Source organism: Metarhizium brunneum, chromosome 1 (genome assembly GCF_013426205.1).
Source record: "Metarhizium brunneum chromosome 1, complete sequence".
NCBI lineage: Eukaryota > Fungi > Ascomycota > Sordariomycetes > Hypocreales > Clavicipitaceae > Metarhizium > Metarhizium brunneum.
The window spans coordinates 7,313,271-7,335,773 of record NC_089422.1 but is presented as its reverse complement, the minus strand read 5'-3'; the positions used below and the strand labels follow the sequence as shown (position 1 = coordinate 7,335,773).

Sequence of the window (22,503 nt, the reverse complement as noted above, 5' to 3'; positions counted from 1 at the left end):
GAAGAAGAAGGAGACTGCTGCAAGTCGAAAGCCTCAACCACGGTCAAGCAAATAGACATAGTCTTGTCCTCGTTCAAAGGCCTACGTAAAAGCAACCAACCGAGTCATTTCTTCGTAAATCATAAAAACCACGCCATCCATATATCTTTGGGGCCGACTTGTACCAGTGCCCGTCGCTAATAAACCGCACCTTGTTGGTCACCAGCCGGAAACATATTCCCCGGGCAGCAGCCTCTCCAAGCTCGCCCTCTCACTGATGCCACCGACCTTGCCCGCGTTGGCCTCCCTCAACGCCTTCAGGCCGTGCGCCTCGCCCTCCTCGCAGAGCAGCCTGCACCGCAGCTGGAAGGCCGGCGTCCAGTCCAGCATGTCCTCGTGGCCGTGGCCCCCGGCTCCGCAGCCGTCCACCTTGCTCAGCACGCAGACGCTGCCGGCGGCGTCGACGCCCGACCTGCCGACGTATTCCATAAACGTCCACCAGCCGGAGTAGTCCCTGCCGAAGCCCCTCCTCGCCTCGCGGTTGAGCAGATGCCACAGAAACGCCTTCCAGAACCGGTGAAAGGCCTTGAACAAGGGCAGCTCGGAGCGAGGCTCAAAGAGCTCGTCCCGCGAGCGCCAGTGGTGGAAGAAGGCGTGGTACGCGTCCCCGGGGAACGCGACGTCGCGGACCACGCAGTCGACGCCCTGGGACAGCGCGGGACACATCATCTCGCCGGGGGCGCTCCTCTCCGTCTCCTGCCCCGGGGGCAGCGGTCCCATGCGCACGAGGGACAGCGACCGCAGCCGCGGCAGCGTCCTCGCGTCGAGGCTGAGCAGCGCCGACCACAGCTCCTCGGCCGACTCGCAGAAGCCGGCGTGCCGTATGCTCTCGCGGCGCAGGCCGACAAAGGGGTCGAGCTCGCCCTGCTCCGTCTGCGGCCGGCGGTCCACCGTGTTGAGCGCCCCCGCGAACGCCCAGTCGTCAAAGACGGTCAGGATGTCGGCCTCGTAGTTGATGAAGGGCACGTCGAACCTCACGCCGGCCGTCTGGTCCCCCTCGTCCGCGGACGCCACCCCCGTCTCGCAGACTAGGTGCCGCGCCGCCGGCCTGTGAAACCGCGGCAGCCAGACCGCCCGCGACTCCTGGCACGCGTGGAGCAGGGGGAACACGGCGTCCCGCCTCGGGTGGACGATGTATCTCACCCGCCAGTCCGGGTGGTTGCGCTGCTCGCACTGCCGCCGCCGGGAGCAGTTTGCGTCCCGTCCCCTCCTCCACGCGAAGCACTCGGCCCAGCATGCGCGGCACGGCACCTGGCCGATGATTCGGGGCGGTGGCTGGACGAGCTCCCACACTGCGAGGCGGATTTCGGCGGGAAGCTTGGGGAACGGCGCGAATTCGGCCATGTACGCGTATACAACATACTCTTTTGCTGCGTTGGCCCGAATCAGAGAAACCTGGCCGAGTGCCAAGTGCCGGAAGGATGGAGACTAGCTACAGCCGGATCCAGGGGGGATGGGGGGATGGGGATGAAGGATTTTGATGGTAGTAGTAGGCATGAGGAGAAACTCGTGTGATGAATGCGCGCGTGCTGCGTGTATGTTATGTGTGTATTTGGCCCGCCAATGAATTCACCGAGATGTCGACTGCGCTTCCATCCGAACACCGACGCCGAACGGCCGAGCTGTGCTGATTCAGGCGCTGATTGATTCAAGAGCGCTTGCTCCACTTTTGTAGCTGCTATTACTATTTCAATTCAATAAACTATATCGCATCATTGATGATTAAAAAGCATGGAAAAAGGAAGTTGGCATCGTCTTGTAATAAGACGTGGTTACGATCCTCCCATCAAGGTGTTGTCCGAGACTCTTGGATATAGCGAAACTGCAAAATGGAAACTAAGAAACCAGATACGATAATAGCCTCCTCTTATAGAACGCCAGACCAAGTCCAAGGGGGCCATGTAGACGCAAGGAGAGGAGCTTGAAACGCATGTCAGTTTTATAGTCGACTCTAAAGTAGACTGGGATCAATGACAGGCTTGGTTCAGCGGCATGCCTTCACGCATCTTCGTTCACATAGATGTTTGTATTGATAATAACTCACGACCCTTCAAATCCATGCCAGCCGTACTCTCGTGGCCCTCTCATCAGTTCATCCGTGTGTCAGCTTGTAGCTTGAATACCAACTTCCAGTCTTCTCTCAAGGCACGGCCGCTCTCGAGAATAAAAACGCTCCTCAGTTTCTCAGTTGCAGCATCTCATCCCTCCGCAGACACTGCCACAAACCAACTGGCAACCTGATCGGTTAAGACGACGCCGATGAACTGTTGTCTCTCTGGCATTCGAGACATCTTCAACATGCTGCTCTGTGATGGGGGGAAGGATCTCTGGCTGAAGAGTCGCGGAATGAATGCCGTACGCGTGCAGACATTCCATGACAATTTTTGCCTTTTCGGTAAAGTGCTTGACGGTTCTATCGTCAACCACTATATGTGCCGATGCAACAGTTTTCCGCTGATCGAGGCGCCAGACGTGAAGCTCGTGTACCGACTCAATACCAGGAATCTATCAATTGTGCCTTGTTAGATATTGCGAGGCGAATGAAGTCTGCATACAACAGCGGACGGCATACCATCTCAATGTCATGTTTGACGTCCTCCACGTCGATTCCTCCAGGGGCGATCTGCAAGAGTATGCTGCCGCTTTTTTTGGTCAAAGGAATTGCAGTCAAAAAGATCATGATGGCGATGAAGATGCCAACGGCCGGATCGGCATAGTACCGTGCGGGACTGTCCAGCTTCCAAATAATAACTGCAGAGACGATGACTCCGACGTTATTAATCGCGTCCCCGACGACGTGGATGAAGACGCCAAATATTCCGAGATCTCTCCCAGGCTTGGAGGGGGCGACAAAAGAATGCTTATGTTCATGGTGGCTGCTAGTCACCTGAACCATTTGTCAGTAGTGCCGTCTCATCACGGTCGGAACATGGGCCAGGTGTCCTCAGATCGCGACTTACTGAAACCTTGCGACTTTCCGCCCTGTTCTCGGGGTCATCCACCATCATGAAAGCTTCATCGTCGAAATGAGCAGCATCATCGTGAGAACCATGGCTGTGGGAATGGCCATCCCCGTGTCCGTGATCATGGTCGTCGTGTTCTGCTTCCTTAGTCTCTCCATCTGCCTACCCGTAGCACAAGTGACACTCACCATGAAGAAATGACATCACTAGCAGGTTCAGCCCGAGCCCAACACATCCCACTACCAGCACCACTTTCGGCTCATCAATATCTAGGCATCGTTAGGAAGACGTATATCGCAACTTGGGCGAGCGAAGCATACGGAGAGTGTGAGTAAACCTCTCGATCGCTTGGACAAGAATACTGACGCCGAGAGCGACAAGGAAGACGCCATTAAAGAATGCGCCGAGAAGAGTTGCTCTCTGCCATCCGAATGTAAATTCTTTGGGTGGTGGTTGAGATCCTTCGGATACCTGTTTCTCCGTCAGCATCTATTCCATTCATTCTTCATGAAACAGAGAGGAAACAAACCGTGAGGGCTACAAAGGCCACCACAAAGCCAACTAGATCACTGAGCTATTCATGTGCATTAGTTATAGATAATGGACCTTCGGGTCTGCTCTCGGAAGATTCCCTACGTAGTGGAAAGCATCGGCGATAAGAGCCAGAGAGTGAGTATAACATCCGGCTAGAGATGTGAGAGGGTTAACGACAAAAGCTCGGTCGCAGCACACCGCCATCCCCTGGTACTGTACTCACCAATCAACTCTGCGACAAAGAATGCCGCAGAAATGGCAATAGTAGCCATCAAACGCTGCTTTCGTGTAATGGTGAATGCAGCCATGGCGGACCAATGCACACTTTGCCGGGGTGTTAGATCAAGGAAGAGAGGCGAAAGGAAAGAAAGAGTCATGACGGGTTATACGGGAGTTATTTTATTGCAACGAGTGACAAACGGAGCCAACAGCTGCTGCCAGCTGCGCAAACACCTCAACTTGCGCCATCTTCAGGCATTGATAGTCGGTGGCCATGTTCATCAAGCTTGCCAGGGACATTCCAAGGCTGTACACTAGCAATTTAGTGCTTCCAGGGCCAGTGCAAGGTAGATTGGAATATTGGCAAAGGGGAAAAAAACCTAACTTGCAACAGGAAGTCGATAGACATAGACCAGGAAAGCCGGTTTGAAGTTTGTTGGTTATAGTAACGTCGGGGTAGCATCGAGGGATCTACCGTTGCAATCAAATCGCATAAAGTTACGGCGGCACATCCATCTACCAGGAAGCTGCCTGTTCTGGCAGTCTTGAGACATGTTTCGACAACAAACTTTCCTAGGGGTACCTCATGTTTTATATCTCCCGAGAAATCACGCATATACCCCAATTGTGGTTGTGCCCCGGATGGTCAGATGAACCATCAACGACCAGGGCAGGCGGCAGGTGCTGATACTCGTGTGTTCATGGTTGTGGCAATACAATTGAGCAATCAATGACGAAGGTAGTTGCACGAGAGAATCGCTTGGGTAACACCTGTGGCATGCGGATGGCCTTTGTACCAGCGACACCATCGTGGGACTCGTGGGACTCGTGGGCCACGGTAGTGTGAATCATGATGGATAATACATCGCTGCCAAGTAGAAGCGTCATCGCCGATACTCATAGTCTCTGGGAGAGTCACTTGCCTAGTGCCAAGTGTACAATTATCAATATCAATATCCCCGTACCTTGCAGCATGTAGCTTGAGATGCCCTACATTTGTATGTGCGTGTGTGTATGACTATGCATGTAGTGCCTTGGCCCGTTGTTCACTACATCGCCCCATACCTACCTCCCCAGGTTGGTAGGCAGGCGGTGCCTCGTATAACCGATGAGTCTCGACAACACGTCGACATTTTCTTCTCTTTCCCAAGGACTGCCAAAATCAAGTCCCAGCTGACGAGGCAATGAATAAAAGGTCTGGAGCTGGAGTGTGGAGCAATCAAGTTCCAAATCGTGAGAATGGGAGGAGAGCGAAGCGAGGCGAGGCAAGAGGGAGCTCTGTGGTCGCTGAAATCCGGCAGGCGGTGTGGGGCGCATCATGCCTGGAGCTTGATTCTGCCACAGCTAACCACTCTTCACCAGACGTCACGACGCGATCAGACGACGGCATCCGCATCCATTCTGCCAGGCCTAGTCAACCTTAGCAGATGACGTCTATCCTGAGATGAGACGCAAACCGCCCCAATGTCTCGATATGCTGGGCCCATGCCGCCAGTCCCGCGCAGAGGGCCACGATGGTCCCACCTTCATCACCCAGGCACGGTGAGCTTCGATCTTGGTTCAACAGAGTCGCCAAGTTCTCCCGGCAGCACATCGACTCACTCCACTATCCGGGAAGACACGAGACGCAAGACTGAGCGCCACTGCACTATTTCCGTGAATGATGGCTACTCCAAAGACGAGGTCCTGCTCAACTTGGACCACCTCGGCGGCGACATCAAGCCTGGCGCCCTCATGGCCCTCATACCGTTAAAAGGTGACTCGAAGAACGCTACATGTGGTTATGGAAGCGTCAGTAAGCAGCCCCATGAACATCTCGATAGTGCCAGGGCAGCTTCGGGCACCTACAGCGACCATGATCACGGTGCCGGCCATACGTACATATTCGTCGCCAAGGACATGTCCAAGGAGATGAAGGCTCGACACCCAGACGCCGAGGTGCATGTTGCTAAACATATTGCGGATGCTTTTTTTATGAGGAAGGGCTGCCACGTATTGCTGCGTCCCGTACGTCAAATGGCATTGCCTCCATCTATCTCTCGCGTTGTCCTATTGCTAACACGCTCCAACCAGGTCAACCAGCATCACCCTGCTGTCGAAGCAACACATGTTGAAATGTCCTTCAAAGACCAGTATTTGTCAAGAGCCGACATGTGGAGGCTGGCTGCTGGAGAACTAACGCAGCGGACTGTGTACAAGGGCCAGTCTCTATTCTTCATGGGTACAATCAAAGCTCAGGTCACTGCAGTCTATGTCAACGGCCACACCGTCCATTCCGCTTTCTTCGGAAAGGATACCAGGCCCATTTTCCGCAGCGAGTCTGCCAAATATGTCCTCTTTATTCAAATGGCGCGAGAGATGTGGGACTTTGATTCTGAGGCCTCCGGCGAAATCATGTTCAACAAGGTTGTCAATGGATTCTTGCCTGCCCTCTTCAAACGCTGGGCGGTTCTCAAGGTGAAGCATCTTGTCAGCATAGTGCTATTCGCCCGTGTCGAGTATGATACTGGCATAAGTGCGGATCTCGCAACTAGCTCCCTACTCGACGATTACTACACCGGAATGCAACCGTACGGAAACCGACGCCCGTATAAGGACTTTTATCGTGTCGTCGTCAGCGAGATGGCAAGCGGAGAGTGGACGACCATTCTTTACCAACTCAAGCGGGAATTCAACTTCTTTCGCCGAGACATCACCTTGCATCATCAAAAGATCAGCACATTTGGGCACAGACCTTCCGACGAGGACGGAGCAAAGGACGGTATATCCAGTCCCGCCAAAGCAGAATCCTCTTTATCAATACACGGCAACGTGCTAGAGGCGATCAATATGGCGGCTTCTCAGTTCTCACATGACTACATTGATCGAGATCTTACCAGGACAGGAATTTCCATCGCCGTGATTACTCCTGGACCTGGTGTGTTCGAAGTTGACTATGAAACCTTGCGAAGAACTACTGAATCTCTAGTTGGAAGCGGCATTGGTATTGATTTGATTTGCATGGCCAGCATGCCGCTGCATTCTGTACCACTTTTCAAGTACCGAAACCCTCAATTCTCCGAGGATGCGCGTCACAGCCAAGGACATGCACTCTCTAGGTCATTTCATAGTCGTGATAGCACACCCAGCCACCCCACGCCTGTCATCGGAAGCTATCAATCCATGTCCGGTTCATTTTCTCCTACCAAAGCGTATAGTTTGGCCGGACGAATCGAGACCCTCGCCCTTACTGGAGCTAATGAAGAGTATTGTTACGCGCTTCCCCAGTGGCTACACGTCTCGTTTTGGACCGGTGCGGCGGAAGAGTCATTGTCCTATGCCGGCATTGCGCTGACCGTATCCAACAAGGTTGAGCAAGAAGACAAGGACTGGTTCAAGGTGCGGTGTCGGATGTACGACTTGCAGATGCGAAGCGTCCTGGACGCGAATGAGATCGAGACTGCACCATTGCAATCCGACTCTAGTTATCCAAGTCACCTCGTCCAAGCAAGTGCAATAGCGAAGAAGCGGCCAGATCGGCCAGGAGACACTATATACATCCCTAACAAGCAAGCCCCCGAAACGCTCTTTGACCATGTATATGGCTTTCAAAAATTTGTCCCTGACAAGCTGGTCCGACCAGGAGAAAAGTCTGTCTGCAAACACCTGCAAGAATATGATGACGCAAAGGCGAGACTCCCCAGGGCTCGTCCTTACCACCAGCACCAACCATCTAGAAATAAACCAGAGTTTGAAGATGTCGCCCGGAAACAATTAAACGACGATACATCTGCGATGGGGACGTCTCTCCCGGAACGAAAAGCCTCAACTTACCTACAACCCTCTCACATGCAAGCCTCCAGAAAGTTCTCTTTGACCACAACAGAGGTAGAGAAGCCGATCTTGTCTGCGCCTAAACCATCTCCAGAGCCGCCACCGTCGACTGCAACGTTCAAGAAGGCCCCGTCCATAAAGCAGCCCAAATTTATGCGGCAGATTAGCCTTGGGCAACGTGGATTCGGAATAGCCGCCCCAAAGGTAGTAGCCGCTGAACTCAAAATAGAGACAGTTGGAGCTGCTGCCGTCTCATCGAATTTGCGTCCGCCCTCCAGCGCCCATTCATTTTCTGATCTCAGGCCGTCGACGCCGCAAACAATTACCAGCCGTTCATCCTCTGCCTCGGCTCAGAGGCAAAAGTACGAGACGGCGGCCAGCACTACTGATGGTGTGCCTTCAACACCCAGTATCCCGATTTCCAGAGATAGTTTCAACAGGCCGGGCACGGCCGTCAGTCAAGTCAAATCGCCGTCGGTTTTACCAGTCGCTGCAAGCACACGCCGTGAGAGACGCCCCGAAGACAACGACGTTCGCTTTTCCAATGCGCTACGGGCAGAAGACGCACAAAAGGTATATACCAGTAAACTCCGGGCCGGCGTTGTACCAGAGCTGCCCTCAACACTCTCACCTACCACAGCCATCACGCCTTGGCTGACGCTGCTCAATCCTTCGAACCCCGAGCGCCACAAAATTGACGACACCATTCTATATAGTCGGTGGCAGCATGTGTTTCCACGGACATCTGACATGAAGGTTCAAAAATGGAAGACGTTGTGTTGTCCTGCGGCGGTTCCTCTGACAACTGAATATTTCCCGGCCAAGGCTCAATTTGACGCAGAATACCAGAGGCACCCCTACAATATTGATCAGAACTTGGATGATGACGTGGTCGATGAGCCCAAATCACGAAAGGATTTTATCAAGGAACTCATTAGCATGCGATTCTCTCAGGGATTTCAGGTCATTGTTGGACCGTCAGTTGCACGGGCATTCGGGCAAAAAGTCATCAAAGTTGCAGATGTCTTCGCTCGCGATCAGCCGTTGGATGACGGAACAAGTGTATTCATGTCTGTTGGAAACACGATCCACCAACTGTCCTGTGTCAACGGTAGTGAAGTTGAAGTAAACATTTATTTGCGGAAGCCTACCGACGTCACTGCTGAGTCCCAAAGATATCCATCAGCCTACAGGCCAGCCATTCGCACCATATTCGACACTGAATATGAAACTCGTTCCTTTGACATTCTGACACCAAAGATGGATCGAAATTGGAATACAATCGACTCATATTTGGCTGGGCACTATGACCAAATGATGGATAGCTTAAGATTTTGGCGAGCAAGATTCGTGCTCATCCCCCTCGGTCCAAAGCACCCCTTGATTCAACGCGTCCAGACTAGTGATAACCCAGAAGAGTTGCGCATTGAGGGAATAAAACGATTGGGTCAACTTTGGCAAAAGCATCGATATGTGGCACCCTCTGATCGACGATTTCAGCCAACCGCAAAGCGGCGCAGCCCCTTGGATATTGTGTACAAGACTGAGGACCCGTCCGTGGTGATTGCGGCAGAGGTCGAGACGCTTCCCATATTGGAGAGCTTGGAGGGTCCGCATCGCAAGGGCGGACTTGTGACAAGAAAGGAGCGGTTCCAAAAGGGCAACTTGAATTTGGCGGCATTGGCGGAAGCAATGCAACAGCCAGTCGAAAATGGCGGAGTGCCACTGAGGAACCGGCGATGGCATCTCAGGCTTCACAATGCTGCGTTTATCGGATCTGACATGACTACTTGGATCCTGGACAATTTTGAGGACTTGGATAGTCGTGAGGAGGCCGAAGAACTCGGTAACGCTCTCATGGTACCTAATGAGCCAAAGCACAAGGACAAGGACAAGAGCAAAGATAAAGAGAAGGATAAAGAAAAGGAGCATGCAGAGCCCAAGAGCGAGAAGGATCGCGGCTTGTTCGTCCATGTCGAGCGGCGCCACAACTTTCGAGACGGCAATTACTTCTATCAAATTGCGCCGGAATTCGCAAAGCCTCAACCGGGGTGGTTCAGCAGCAGACGTCGGGATGTCACCTCTCCTGCTGCGCCAGGATCAGACGGCGGCAGCATGGACTCCCCGCGGCCCAATATGCCACGGCCCCTGGTGCCGAATGACCCGAAGTCCCCAGCGTCGTTGGGACCTGCCATCGGATCCAGCCAGTTGCTCAAGAATAGGCCCAAGGTTGTGCTCAGCAAGATGATCAAGTACGACATCGACCCTCGTAAGAGGTCATACCGCCCAGAGCGCATAGACCTGCACTACGATCGCCTCCACAACCCAGACAACTGCTACCATATACGAATCGGCTGGATGAACACCACGTCCAAACTCGTTGAAGATACGATAGAAGGCTGGGAGCGCGAAGCCAGCCAATACGGCCTCCGTCTCGTCGAGGTCCCCATCAATGAGGCCTGTCGCATTACGGAGACCAACCCTTTCCGTAAGCCGTACCGCATCAGACTCGCCATCCGGCCACCGCTCGAACGCCCGGAAACATACTACGACCCCAACTCCCTCGACCTGCAAGCCGGTCCCAGCAAGAACTTCTACCAGACCGTCATCCTGAAAAACTTCGACTTCGTCCTTGACATGGAGGCCGCATCCAACTTCCCCTCAGACGTAGACGTCCGTTACTCCTGGGGCAAACCAGACTTCAGCTACACGCAATACATCCACCGCTCAGGCGCGGTGCTCGCCCAAATCACTGACGAGGGCGACTTCCTCGTCCTCGCAAACAGACTCTACAACAAGCGCACCAGCATGGCTCGTGACAAAGAACTGCGCAGCCAAGTTCACTCCGAGCAGCAGCAGCAACAACAGCAGCAGCAGCAGCAGCAGCCACAGCCACAGCCTCTTCCTCCTCTAAACACCAACACGCGCGCCATGGCCCAAATCGCCCCCTACGTATCCGGCCACCCAACCACAAACTTGCCCGAGTCCGCAGCACCCCTCGCATCGCCCCAAGTGCGCCCAACATTCTACCACTTCTCGCCGGCGTCCCGCCCCATCGACGCATCTATATACGGATCCAAAATCTCCTACCCGGCAGGACGGTCTGAGCCCGAGGTTCTTAAGACGGAACTCGAGGCTTTCTGTCTCAACGAAGTAGCCCTCACGGCCTTTTACAAAGATATCCTTGACAAGGGCCAGCGTCCCCACGGCACGCCCGCTTCAACGGCTACAACGCAGTCTATTGCGGGGCTAGAACCGGTGCCAGAGGCAAGTATACCCTCTTTAGGACTGGGGCCAGGGATTTTAGGAGGAGACGGTGCAGGAGGAGTGGGAAACGGACATTCTGCTGCGATGGTGAGCATGCGAATGAGCAGCCCTATGGCGTTTTTGAGGAGGGGGAGTGTACAGTATGATGGGATGGGGTTGGGGTCCAAAGGAAAGTAAAGACCCGCTCTATAACAGTAATTAGTATATTTATGTATTGGAGATACATATTCTATTCGTCATGTATGATTGATTATATTTTTCGGGTCTTCACATTGCCTGCTTATATCCTGGGCCATCTTAATCTTCACATTCAAGAGGGTTTATACTCGAGAAATAAGTCAGAACCAAAGGGATTTTTTCTCTTCCCGTTCTACTATCCTAAACTAAAACAAATGAAACATGACATAAAAACAACATATTCTCGCAAACGCGAGCGGCCAGATTGGTATCAGTCCCTAGGCAACCGCCTTCCCTTCAAAGTATAATAATACATGGTCTACCAGCGGCCGATTCGCCGAGGCATAATGACAGAGATGTCAAGTACCATAAAAAACATGACATAAGAAACGCTCTTCTAACAAGAGACAGCGTATGAGACAAGGAGCCGCTGAGGTTGACTGAGTCATCAAATTTGTGTAGTAGCTTTCTTAATCGAGACCATGAAAGACAATATGCAGGCAGCAACAGGTTTCGTAAACCTTGAGAAAATCTAACTTCGTATGCGAAAAAAATTCAAAAGCCACATGCAAGGCTGTAAGACAGATAATTAATGTGTGGTGCCAGTGCCATTGGCTTGCTCGAGGCTAGTGTTGGGATACCCTGTTCAGGATCGTTAGCACCGTGGTACGTGTGATTGTATTGCAGGACGGCAAACACTTACAGAAGGAGCAAACAGCAATAATGCCCCAGAGGCAGATGAGGAGAAACCCTTCTAGCCAATGACTCTTGCCATCACCGATCAGATAGTTGGTCAGCAAAACGGCAACAAACATGACCGCAACCTGGAAAATATCAAAGCTCAGGTCCATGTACTCTTTATCCATTCCCCAGCCAATAACAACAAGCAGTGGAATCAAGAACAGAGCAACCTGCATGCTAGAGCCTACAGCAACACCAATAGCAAGGTCCATCTTATCCTTTATGGCGACAGTGACAGCTGTTGCGTGTTCGGCAGCATTCCCAACAATAGGAAGCAAGATTAAGCCGACAAACTCTTGAGTCAGGCCACCACTTTTAGTAATCGAATCGATAGAGCCAACCATGGACTCGGCACAGAATGCAATAATGACCGTAGAAATGGTAAGGGTGGCAATGGCAACTGCCAAGCTCAACTGGGGGTCGTCATCTTCATCCTCACCCTCATCCAAGCTTTTGGGGTTCCCGAGCATCTTCGATAATCGCTGGTTCTCCTCCTGGTCTGGTATCGCATGGCTGATCATGGAGCTGGGCATGGCTAAACCTTGCTTGATGCCCTTGGGGCCGCCGCTGCGTGACCAGGGCTTTGCGGGAACCTTCTGGCTCTGCTCATTGAAGACTTCGTGATGTGTGTGGAGTTGAAAGAAGAGGTAGGCAATATAGACAATAAGAAGTATGACGGAGGTACCGCGGGAGAGCTTGGCAATCTCTCTTTGTGAAATATCTGAGGCCGCAACGTTGAATACTGATGGGACAATGACAGATGCCGCAGCAAGGGCCAGAAGAGAAGCAGAAGTTTGAGCAACGGTGTGGTTAAAGTGTTGTTCTTGTCGTCGCAGACCACCGAAAAAGAAGCAGAACCCCATGACAAGCAGTAAATTAGAAAGAATGGATCCAATTAAGGAGGTCTGAACGATGGCGATCTGATCGTCCTTCAGTGCGATGATGGCAACGATCAGTTCAACGGCATTTCCAAAGGTAGCATTGATGAGACCACCAAGAGTTTCACCAGTTCGTAAAGCGACCTCTTCTGTAGCGAAACCGAGTATAGCGGCCAGTGGAATAATAGCCAGGAAGTTGATGACGAATACGGCTATGCGATTGACCGAGTGAACGTAATTCAAGGCAATACCGACGGGAGCAGCGAGCAAGAGAATGTTGATCCATGAGCTCAAAAAGGTGCGCTGCAGTTGATTTGCCACAGTAAAAGGCTCCTTCGGCTTAAGATGCCAGTTGATTAAACCCGACTTGACCTTCTTCTTCATCTTTCCATTATCGTCTGCTGTTGGTTGAGCCAGGGAGGGGTCGCCTTCCAGATTTGCGGCATCGTCTTCGGGCCTTCGGTTTCGCAGGCTCCCAGATTTATCATGCCCTAAAAATTGATTGAGGGCCACCTTCTCTTCTCCATTATAGACACTCCTTGTCCTCGTCGCTTCGTCGCTCTCCTTGGCGGAGCTGGTGATGGTATCGGCGTTGGACGGATCCCTCGGGATGCCACCACTGCTGGGGTTTGGTGCAGTGGGAGCATGTGCCAACCTTCCACCGTAATCTCGTCCGTCTTGACCAGTCTGCGCCTCCAGTTCGGGTCCTCCCCACGTTTCTCGACGGCGTTGACGATCAGCAGGAGTGTCCCAAAGATGCCGAAAAGGATTCCATTGGTGGACGCTTGAGCGATTGACAATGTGCGCCTCACGTTTGTTCCTGAAGTGATTGACTACCATGGCGAACCAGCCAGAAAAGAATATTAGCTTTGATCAACAACCAAGTGTGGCAAGTGGCTTGCCGCAGAGCGCGGCGACGTAATAATGTAAGAACAGTGCACTGAGGGCAGTTGTGATTGATAAGATTGTTTGATGAGGGAGCATCATATGGCTCGCGCCGTTCAAAACCAGCCAAGAAGCCAAGCAAGATCCTGAACCCTACGCCTGCCCGCTCCTCCTTGCCTAGTCTTTACGACGGCAGTCCAAGGTGGAGTGGGCAAGCGCATTGAAGTGAGAGCCAAGCGCATTTTGTAAGTATGCTACTTGGGTCGCAGTCCAAGGGGGCAGTGCAAGCGGTTGTCTGCATGAGAACCTGCCTGCAGAACAAATCGGCATTTTTATATCCGAGAATATTATAAATATGGGCTAGTCATCAGCACCAGCCACTCTGCACGCGACAGCTTTGCCCAGCAGGTGTACACTTTGCAGAATCGAGTTTGCGCCGTGATAGTCCTCGCAGCGAAATGGTCATGTATGTAGCGACGCAGAGAAGGAAGGGGGGCCTGCTTGGTTGGAAGAGCATGTAATCAAACGGGAAGACTTACAGGAAGACATTGTGGTGGGTAGTCGAAGCCGCCGATGCGACAAATCAATGTAAGCAGATCAAAGTTGCCAAAAAAGACAGAGAAATGCCCCAAAACGCGTCTGCCAAGAAAGGCGTTGCAGTAAACGGCGAGCCTTTTGCCTCGATGGACGCGAAGGGCCGGAAGGGAGTTGACAAAAACCTGCGGCTTTCAAGCTACCAAGAGATCTGGGGATAACCTTGGCGTGCCTGTGGTGCGTTTCCCCTTATTAATATCCACATGCACAATCCACAATCAAGGTTCAAGTTTGTCGTGGTGACCGGCGGCCTCAACCAAGGCGCTAGCTAGCTAGTCGATAGCCCGAGAGCAGAATGATGTTGTGGCCGGAAGGAAACCGCGAGTGAATAATAAGTGGTGATGTCAGGGGGGTCAACTCGCGGTCGAGTGTTCCACGCTTGTCACGGTGATTGTTCGCCTTGACCTCAGCAGCAAATGCCACAAGAGTCTGTCGCTTCGTGTGCTGTCTGACTCTTCCCAGCTCTGTTTGATTCCGTGCTGGCTTGTGGAAGCGCCAATGGATTTCTTAAGTAACAGCCTGAGGGTCAAAATTGAATGTATGCCGGGCCGGAGTCCAGATTCACACAGTCTCGAATACTGACTGACACTTTGATGTTTGCTGGGCAATCGACCAGGTGATGGATACGCTCAATCGGGCAACTGATGCGGATGGCAAGGCCGTGTTGAAGCTTTTCGTGTTGGTTGCGTTTGCTGGCGTCGGCCACGTGTTGGGTTTCACCGTATGTTGCAACGACTGGGCACCGAGAAGACCAGATGATGCCGGTGCGATCTTGTTCGAATGTGGGCTTTAGGCATCGATGGTAAGGGAGGGAGGAATCAACACAGGGTGAGGAGCAAAAGGTGCTCGTCTTTATACGTAAAAATTCATTCTCGAGCCTCTCTCATCACCGGATGGCAAAATGCATTGGTGGGCATTGCACACAGCCAACAGAGAGAGGGAAGGAGCGAACAAAGCGAGCACTTTCAAAGCTGTAGGCAGTCACGGATGAGTATCAATACAGAACAAAGAAGAGACACCCATCTACGGTCCCATTGCGGCCATGCGGCCATTTGCAGTGCCATCGCAGACATGGTCGGTCTACCCTAGGTAGGCAGGCATGCGAGGTGTTGTGCGCCTGTTGTGCGCGTATTTTGCAGTTTGTGCGTCACACAACAAAACGGCTGTGCATGTTATCGAGCCGGATTTCAGTACCGAGTATTTTGCAGTCTGAAACTCAAATGGCGCGGCGCCAGGGCCGAGAGAGGCTCCAGATGTCCTGCTGGCGCCCAGATGCACCGCCCAAGATCAATTGATCTCAACAGTCACAGCGCAAGCACCAAAAGTAAGGTGTGGCACCGCACAGGACAAGGAAGCATCACCAGACCAGGCCCAGCCAGCCGGGCACCATCGTCTTTGCTGCCTGCTCATGCCCACATGCATCGCCTCGCAAATCTCGCAGCTGCCCGATTGATCCATCTGTGTTCGTTCCATCCACCTGCTTCGCAGCAGTATATTCATAGAAAAGTACTTCACGTAGTGACTACTCCGTAGCAGTACTGTAGTACCAGCACTCTCGGTGCCAAGGAACCAGGAACGCGTCTCATGTCTGCTTGAGATCTTCGGCTGCATTTACCGGCTGGGCACCCGTTCGCCAAGATCCGTGGCGGCCTGGGCCCTTGGACCCTTGTACCCTTGTACCCTTGCCCTTGACGGCTCTTGGTGGTCGCGGCGGGCCCCTCGTGACGCAAACATGCATTGCATGTACAGTGCATTGTAGTACGTAGTGCTGCAGCCAGCATCTCTGCCACCTCGCGACACAAGCAGGGCGTGCGTAAGTATGTATGCACTTTGACACGTTCCAGCGTCTGGTGCGCTCCGTGCGCCTCAGTGCTGCTGCACACAAGACCACCAAGCCGACGTTAGCACTGTCGGCGCACACTGGGCAAACACATGCAACTGTATTATTTCCATGCCTTCAATTCACTGCATGTCGACACTGCCCTGACCAAGTCTCCTCGTCTCTGCAACATGCCCGAGAACAAGCTTTCAGTTGTCTTATGTATATGTAATTTTACAGCCAGCTCCGTGTCCTCCTGTATGGGAGCAAGATGCTCAGGTATCATAGATGTAGACACACAAAACAGAAATGGAAAAAACAAAAGTCCAAACGCCCCAGTCTGCCATCATCGCCATGTTGCCCCGAGTCGCCCAGCTACCGTCGTCTCATAAATGGGATAACGTACCAATATAATGTCAATAACAACTCATCACGCCGTTCTTCATAGCATGGCGCTTGCCAGTTGGTAAATATTCCTGCCACTCGTCGGCTAGATCCAGTCTCCGTCAAAGTCTCCGTCATCGCTCTGTTCCACGCTTTGCTTGCGCGGTCGGCCTCTTTTGCGTGTCTGCGACCCCGAACGAGCTCTCTTCTTGCGTCCGCCAGGAGTTCCCGCCGCCTTTCTCTTGCGGCCCCTGTCACCTCCGTCATCGTCGTCCTCGCCTTCGCTTGGAGTGCTTGGCCCGCCGCCCATGCCCATCTCGTCATCTTCCTCAGCCACCTTGAACTCCTTGTCGACATTCATCAACTCCACGAAAGCCTTGCACTTTTGTACCATGCTCTCCTGGCTGGAAAGCCCATTCATGTGAGATACGATTTCGTCCCACACTCGTTCGCCGTGAACGCCTTGCACCTTTAGGGGTGTTTTATTCAGATCCTTTGCTAGAGCCTTCGCACGGTTGTCATGTCGATTCGTGCCCATGCCAAAGAGTCTGCGTAAGTGAGTTCGTACCTCCCAGAGGGAGAGTAGGATAATCGATCCAGCCGTCAGTTGTCGGAGGCGCTGCGGTTCTACCGAGAGGGTTGGCACCGGGACGGCGGGAGGCGGTACATCAGGCTGAGTTCCGCCAACTGGCACACCAACTGGCACATCTCCCTCCAACAGAGTTTTTCTCTGCTCTTCTTCCTGATCCACATCCATGCGCACATTGAATACTTCGGATTCAATCGCTTGGGCCACACTGGCACCAGTGCTCGCAACCATCTTTTCAATCATGTTGACCGTAGTCTGAAGTTCTCCAATCGAGTGGTACTCAAAGAACGCAAGGTTTTCGGCAATAAAACGTGCAAAGTCTACCTGATGTGGCATTTCAGCCTTGACGTTCAGCTTCCCAAGTTCAAAGTCCGCTTGACCAACGAATTTCTCTAAAAATCGTTGGCGATTTTTCATCTTGCTGATTTTCAAAACTTCCATGAGTAGATGAAGCTTCGACTGGAACGGCTCCATAGTTGCTCCATGCGAGTCCTTTACAATATCTCGTTGATAATTGTACGCAGACTGAACCGCTTTAACGTACTCTCTCTCTAGTACAGTCTCGTGTTTTTCGTGCAAGGATCGATGTTCCAAATAGGCCAGCTCTGCAATCTTCCTATTCGCAGAGGTTTCCAACGTGATCAAAGTCACGCCAGTCTCCTTGGGGTGAGTCAGACCTTGACGATTGATGCTGCCCAGGACTTCCATGGCCAAGAATGCATGTTCGTCTTGGCTTGACAAGGCAATCCGAGTAATCTCTTTGAGGAATCGTTGTGTAGCGCCACTGGCAACATCATCAAAATTGGTTCCCCCCATGACTGTAAGCTCCTTGTTCTTCTCCTTCGGAGCTTCTGCAGCTGCTTCCGATCGTCTTTCTTCTGTCACGAGAAATTCTTTGAAGGATCTTAGAATCATTGTCTCAAGAATAGGTATCTTATCCTGGAACACCTGTTGGAATGCCGTGTACACCTTAACGAGATCATAATTACGAGGCCAAGACTGGCAGACAAGGCCAATGGCTTCAATAGATGCTTTTCGTGCGTCGAGTGGTTGTTGAGGCGATGAGAATGGTGAGAGAATGTCGACAATAAGCTTCGATACTGAGTCCCCTTTCCAGCCAGGGAACTTCTCTCGAAAGATGCGAGCTTGCTTGTCGAGATCGCAATGTTTTCCAACGCTGCCTACGATGATCGAATAGGCAGCGACAAGATTGAGACGCTTGGCGTCTAACGGTACCTTGCTCAGCTTTTGTATTCCCACCAAGCTCGACGCAACGAGATTGCCTAACGGTGCAAAGTCTTTGAGCAATTCGCATACAGTATGAGCACACGCAATCAGGTCGTCCAAGGCTCCGCGAGATGAGATTTTACCAATACCTTTGAGTAGCTGCAATCGTACGTCGGCCAAAAACTCGGTATGCACATTGGGTAGTTGTGGTAGCACTCGTTTGTAAATTACTGTGACCGCTCGAAAGGCAGCTAGTTCATCGGCACCTGTAAAGCTGGCAAGTTGCGTCTTGAGCAGCTTAATTTGCTCAAAGTTGAAAAGGTTTGGGTCGGCCTTCGCAAAAATGGTAAGTACTTGCAAAGCGTCGCGACCAGATGGAACGGTTGGATCTTCCGACTCAGGGTTGTCAATCAACCCAAACATGATTCCGACCAGCTTCGAGCAGACTCCAAATGGTCCATCCAGAGACTTGCTGCCGGGTTTGAGAATAGTCTGTAACACCTTGTCCAGAATTTCGGTGACAGTCCCCCCCTTCACAGTTTGGATAACAAGTGACACATGTTCTGCGAGTGACGTTTCGAAGCTTGCAGTGTTCTCGTTGGTATAAAAAGGCGCAAACCAAACTTCTTCAATCATCTGCCGAGCAAGGTCCCGCACACCTTCATCAGGATCCTGAATGCGGCGGAGCAGACCATTGGCAATGGCGCTGCGCAGGTTTTTGCCCCGATTCCGCAAGTAAATATCACGGGCCAGCTTCATTGCTCGCTTTCGCACACCCACGCCAGCATCCTGGAACCGATCGATAATCTTGGGTGTAAGCGATGCCTCTAAGACTGGACGCATGCTAATGCAGCTACCCAATAATCCCAAAGCCGAATCTCTGACTTGAGTTGAAGAGTCACTAGCACAATCCAGAATGAGCTGAATAACAGTCGAGTCGCCATCCAGGATCGAGGGATCCGTTTCAAGCACCTGGTTGACGCTCTTCAAGCTCTTGCTGCGGACTGTTGCTTGGTCACTTGCCATGGAGCCCAACAGAATATTCAGAATCTTGCCGAAAGACTCACAGAAAGGTGATCGCAACAAAATGACCGAAAATGCAAATCTCGCTTGGCTAGTCGTGACTGCTTTGAATGTGTATTCGCTTGCCAACCATTGACGGTCTTCTATCATCATTCGCAACCGAAACGCCGATCGGCCCAGCTCCTTATCGCCTTCCGAGTCATTGTCTTGTATGTTGTCGTATGTGGTATGGACTCTAGTCGCCCAGTCAGATATAAGAAAAGATACTGCGCTGGACAGGTGGGGATCCTCGGAGCTTCTTTCTTGCAGATACTCGAGAACCCCTCGATACGGTCCTGCCCAAGCAATAATGTTCTCCATTGGACATCTCTGCTCGAGGCAGTGAGTCGCCAGATCAGATAGGTACTTTGAGTATTTGCCAGCATCACTGCTTATAAATGCGCCTGCAGATTTCTTCACATGGGACCGAAGGCGCGATATGGCAGCACTCATGGTTCCTAGCAGCTCCAAAGCCATATTTTTGGCTGGCGCTGCTGTTTTAGGTGCCTCGAACAGCTGCACCATCATAACCATGAGCAAGCGCAGGAGGAGCTCTGCGGAAGGCCAGTCTGGCAAATCAAGGCATGTCGTGAAGTCGTCAACGAAAAGATCGAGCAGGTTGCGATAGGGTGTATCTCCAGATTTGGTTGAGCCCATGGCTCGCTTGACGATAAAGTTAATGACATAAGACGCATTTCGAGCTGCAGTATCAATCAATGGGGCGGCAACGCCTTCTAATTCTTGTATTGCCACTGCAGGTTGCTGAGCGCCTTGTTCCTCGTTCAGAATGGTGGCAGTAGCTTGGTTCCGCTTCAACGGTCTATCGTCCTCGTCATCCTCTCCCAGTCCATCTATATCCATGGCTCGGATGTTTGAGCCTTGTCCAGCACCATTGCCACCTCCAACTCGACCAGAGCTGGCTTGAACGAGGCGCATGATAAGGGCCGAAACAGGCTGGATACTGCCGCCATCGGCTAGCTTGAACTGTCTGGAACTTAGTTTGCCCACAGGAAGCTTCTCCAACGAAGTCAGTATGTCATCAATGATGCCTTGTCTCTGTTCCGGTTTAATCAAAAAGATTTGGCAGAGCATATCCATAGCAACTGAGCGAATTCCATCAAATTTCTGCAGGCCAATGGCGGAATCTTTCTCCAAGTAGGCGTTCTCCACGAAAATCAGCTTGGATGAAGTGAATTCGAGTGTGTTAATGACTGTCTCTGACAACTCAATCTTTGTGATTAGCTCTGCAAGAAGAGCCGATAGTTTCTGACAGCAGACAAAGACGGAGGCAATTGTCTTCTTGTGCTTTTGAATAAGCTTGAACAAGCCACCCGAACTGCCAGAATTGCGAAGTTCGACAAGAGGCATAACAATATCCTCGGTTACAGCCTTGTATATGTTGACGCATTTGGTAATAACCGCTTCTGAGTATAGCTGCTTGTCTTCTCTGCATCCAGACATTATTCGGAGGCAAGTTCGTGCGGATTTAAGAGCCGTTTGCAGTTCTCCGAGTTGCTGAACCCATGATTCAACAGCCGCTTCATCCCAGCTTTCATCAACACGGATGTCGAGACCTTCAGCTTGTTTCAAGCTAGCTTCGCTCAGCTTCATGACTCTAAGGAGATTCTCAAGAGGAACAGCATTGAAGCTCCTCAAGCCAATGACCTTTTGAATAGCGGTGTGCATTTTCTGTTGCGTTGTGGCCGTCATTGAGGCTTCTTGATCTGCCGTCAGCGTAACAATGTGTTCCAACCCCGGTTCCATAACCAAGGCGCCGCCAACTGCTGAAAAAACCTGACGCATGAGGGCGTCAAGGGAGTCAAGTGCAGCCTCCCCTCGCTGTCGTTGATCGAGACTAGCCCCAATAATGTCCTGACCGTCCTCAAACTCCTGCCTCTCTTTTCGCCTAAACGAGAGATTCTCGGGTGCATCTGGAGCAACCTTGAACTCCTGATAATCTTCTCTCTTGATTCCAGACGTTGGTAATTCAATGAGAAGACCGGCGTTATTAACAACGATAGAAGACTTTGCGGTTAATGGATTTGACTGGCTGTATTGCTGCGCTTCCACAATTAACTGATCATGCGGGGTGATTATATTCTGATCGGGATGATCATATGAAATTTCAGCATATTGCGAGCGATCGAATGACTGTTTCGTGGAAATCGCAACCTCTATCTTAGTTTTACCACTGCCTGCGTTATTCTTCGCCGTGCTTTGAGGTTGCACATGAATAGTTGGACTTTGAGATACTGAGTCGGCAGCCAATTTCAAAGGCTGTTCTGCTTCTCCGTTCACCAGCTTAGGGCTGCTGATATTTGGCTTCGTGGCCTTGAAGAAGCTGCCCACTCGTTCGTATACGGCCTTGGCTATCGGTGACAGACCTTGAGAAATGATTCTATTGTGAGTCGATGCCGCCGAACTTGACGGCGCTCCGTTGGGCACAGTGGGAAATTTACTAGCATCGGTTAGCATAGCATACATACGATGAGCATGAAAATCATTCCCACTAACTACTGGGTTCTCTTTGACGGTTTCAGATCATGCAAAACATGATCGACTGTTTGCTTCAGGTTCTTTGCACCGTGTGGCTGGCTCGTAGCTTCCTGGTTTACTCTATCATAATCTTGCGTTGAGAATAAATCCGAGATTCGAAGCGATGGTGATCCAGATCCGACGCTTGGGTCCGGGATGATATCTAGCTGTTGTGTCAGTATTTAAAGGGCCTCATACAACCCACCAATGGCGTCGTTACAAATACGAGGTTCTTACCAGGTAGAAAAGGTACTGTGGATGTCTGCGGAGAATAAGGCAACGACTCCTGCAGCGTGAACGGTCGCGATACGCCGTTCTGTTCTCTAGGGCCCTCGACAGATTTGACCCCATTCTTCGGGCCGTTGGTGTTGTAATGGGCCATGTTTTCCATATTGTAGGTCGTCACAATAGGGTCGCTCTTCAGGCATGGCCGAGGGAAGGAGCTGTCCGGTTTCGTCGCATCGAGGCAGGAGCGAGGCTGCGAGACAATAAGAGCTAGTCAATTCCGGCGCTGGCAACTAATATGAGCGACACAGCCAAAAGAACAATAGATAAGTAAAACTATTCTCTAATAAATACGAGTATATGCGCAAATGGGGACAGCAATGCGATGCCGAGCCAACAGTGAGCGGAAGTTGAAGATGAGACTTCAGCTTCGTTCTCGACAAGGCTCGGACAATTGCGACAGGCTCGGACACGACTTGGAGGCTCAGGTAACCAGTGACCTCGTCCTGCATGGGTCCTGCTGTGGACCCACGACTTGCCACATCCAGCCAA

At 51.8% G+C, this 22,503-nt stretch overlaps 4 protein-coding genes across 4 annotated transcripts; 1 reads left to right on the top strand and 3 right to left on the bottom strand.

Moving 5' to 3' along the window:
- Nucleotides 1-198: 198 nt before the first annotated feature.
- On the bottom strand, nucleotides 199-3,844 carry COT1_0 (Cobalt uptake protein COT1; the record flags this gene model as incomplete). Its single annotated transcript, XM_014692833.2, has 9 exons — nucleotides 199-1,409; nucleotides 2,277-2,544; nucleotides 2,612-2,926; nucleotides 3,000-3,139; nucleotides 3,191-3,271; nucleotides 3,323-3,473; nucleotides 3,532-3,576; nucleotides 3,639-3,688; nucleotides 3,760-3,844. The coding sequence occupies 9 exons, from the start codon at nucleotides 3,842-3,844 to the stop codon at nucleotides 199-201; spliced, it is 2,346 nt and encodes a 781-aa protein (XP_014548319.2).
- Nucleotides 3,845-5,219: 1,375 nt separating this feature from the next.
- iml1 (Vacuolar membrane-associated protein iml1) lies at nucleotides 5,220-11,012 on the top strand (the record flags this gene model as incomplete). The annotated part of the gene is made up of 2 exons (XM_014692834.1): nucleotides 5,220-5,762; nucleotides 5,829-11,012. The coding sequence occupies 2 exons, from the start codon at nucleotides 5,220-5,222 to the stop codon at nucleotides 11,010-11,012; spliced, it is 5,727 nt and encodes a 1,908-aa protein (XP_014548320.1).
- A 589-nt stretch (nucleotides 11,013-11,601) lies between these two features.
- VCX1_0 (Vacuolar calcium ion transporter) lies at nucleotides 11,602-13,471 on the bottom strand (the record flags this gene model as incomplete). The annotated part of the gene is made up of 2 exons (XM_014692835.1): nucleotides 11,602-11,654; nucleotides 11,716-13,471. 2 exons carry the CDS (start codon nucleotides 13,469-13,471, stop codon nucleotides 11,602-11,604), a joined length of 1,809 nt encoding a protein of 602 aa, XP_014548321.1.
- Nucleotides 13,472-16,419: 2,948 nt separating this feature from the next.
- On the bottom strand, nucleotides 16,420-22,108 carry rad9_0 (Protein rad9; the record flags this gene model as incomplete). Its single annotated transcript, XM_014692836.1, has 3 exons — nucleotides 16,420-21,649; nucleotides 21,706-21,889; nucleotides 21,964-22,108. The coding sequence occupies 3 exons, from the start codon at nucleotides 22,106-22,108 to the stop codon at nucleotides 16,420-16,422; spliced, it is 5,559 nt and encodes a 1,852-aa protein (XP_014548322.1).
- Nucleotides 22,109-22,503: the final 395 nt, after the last annotated feature.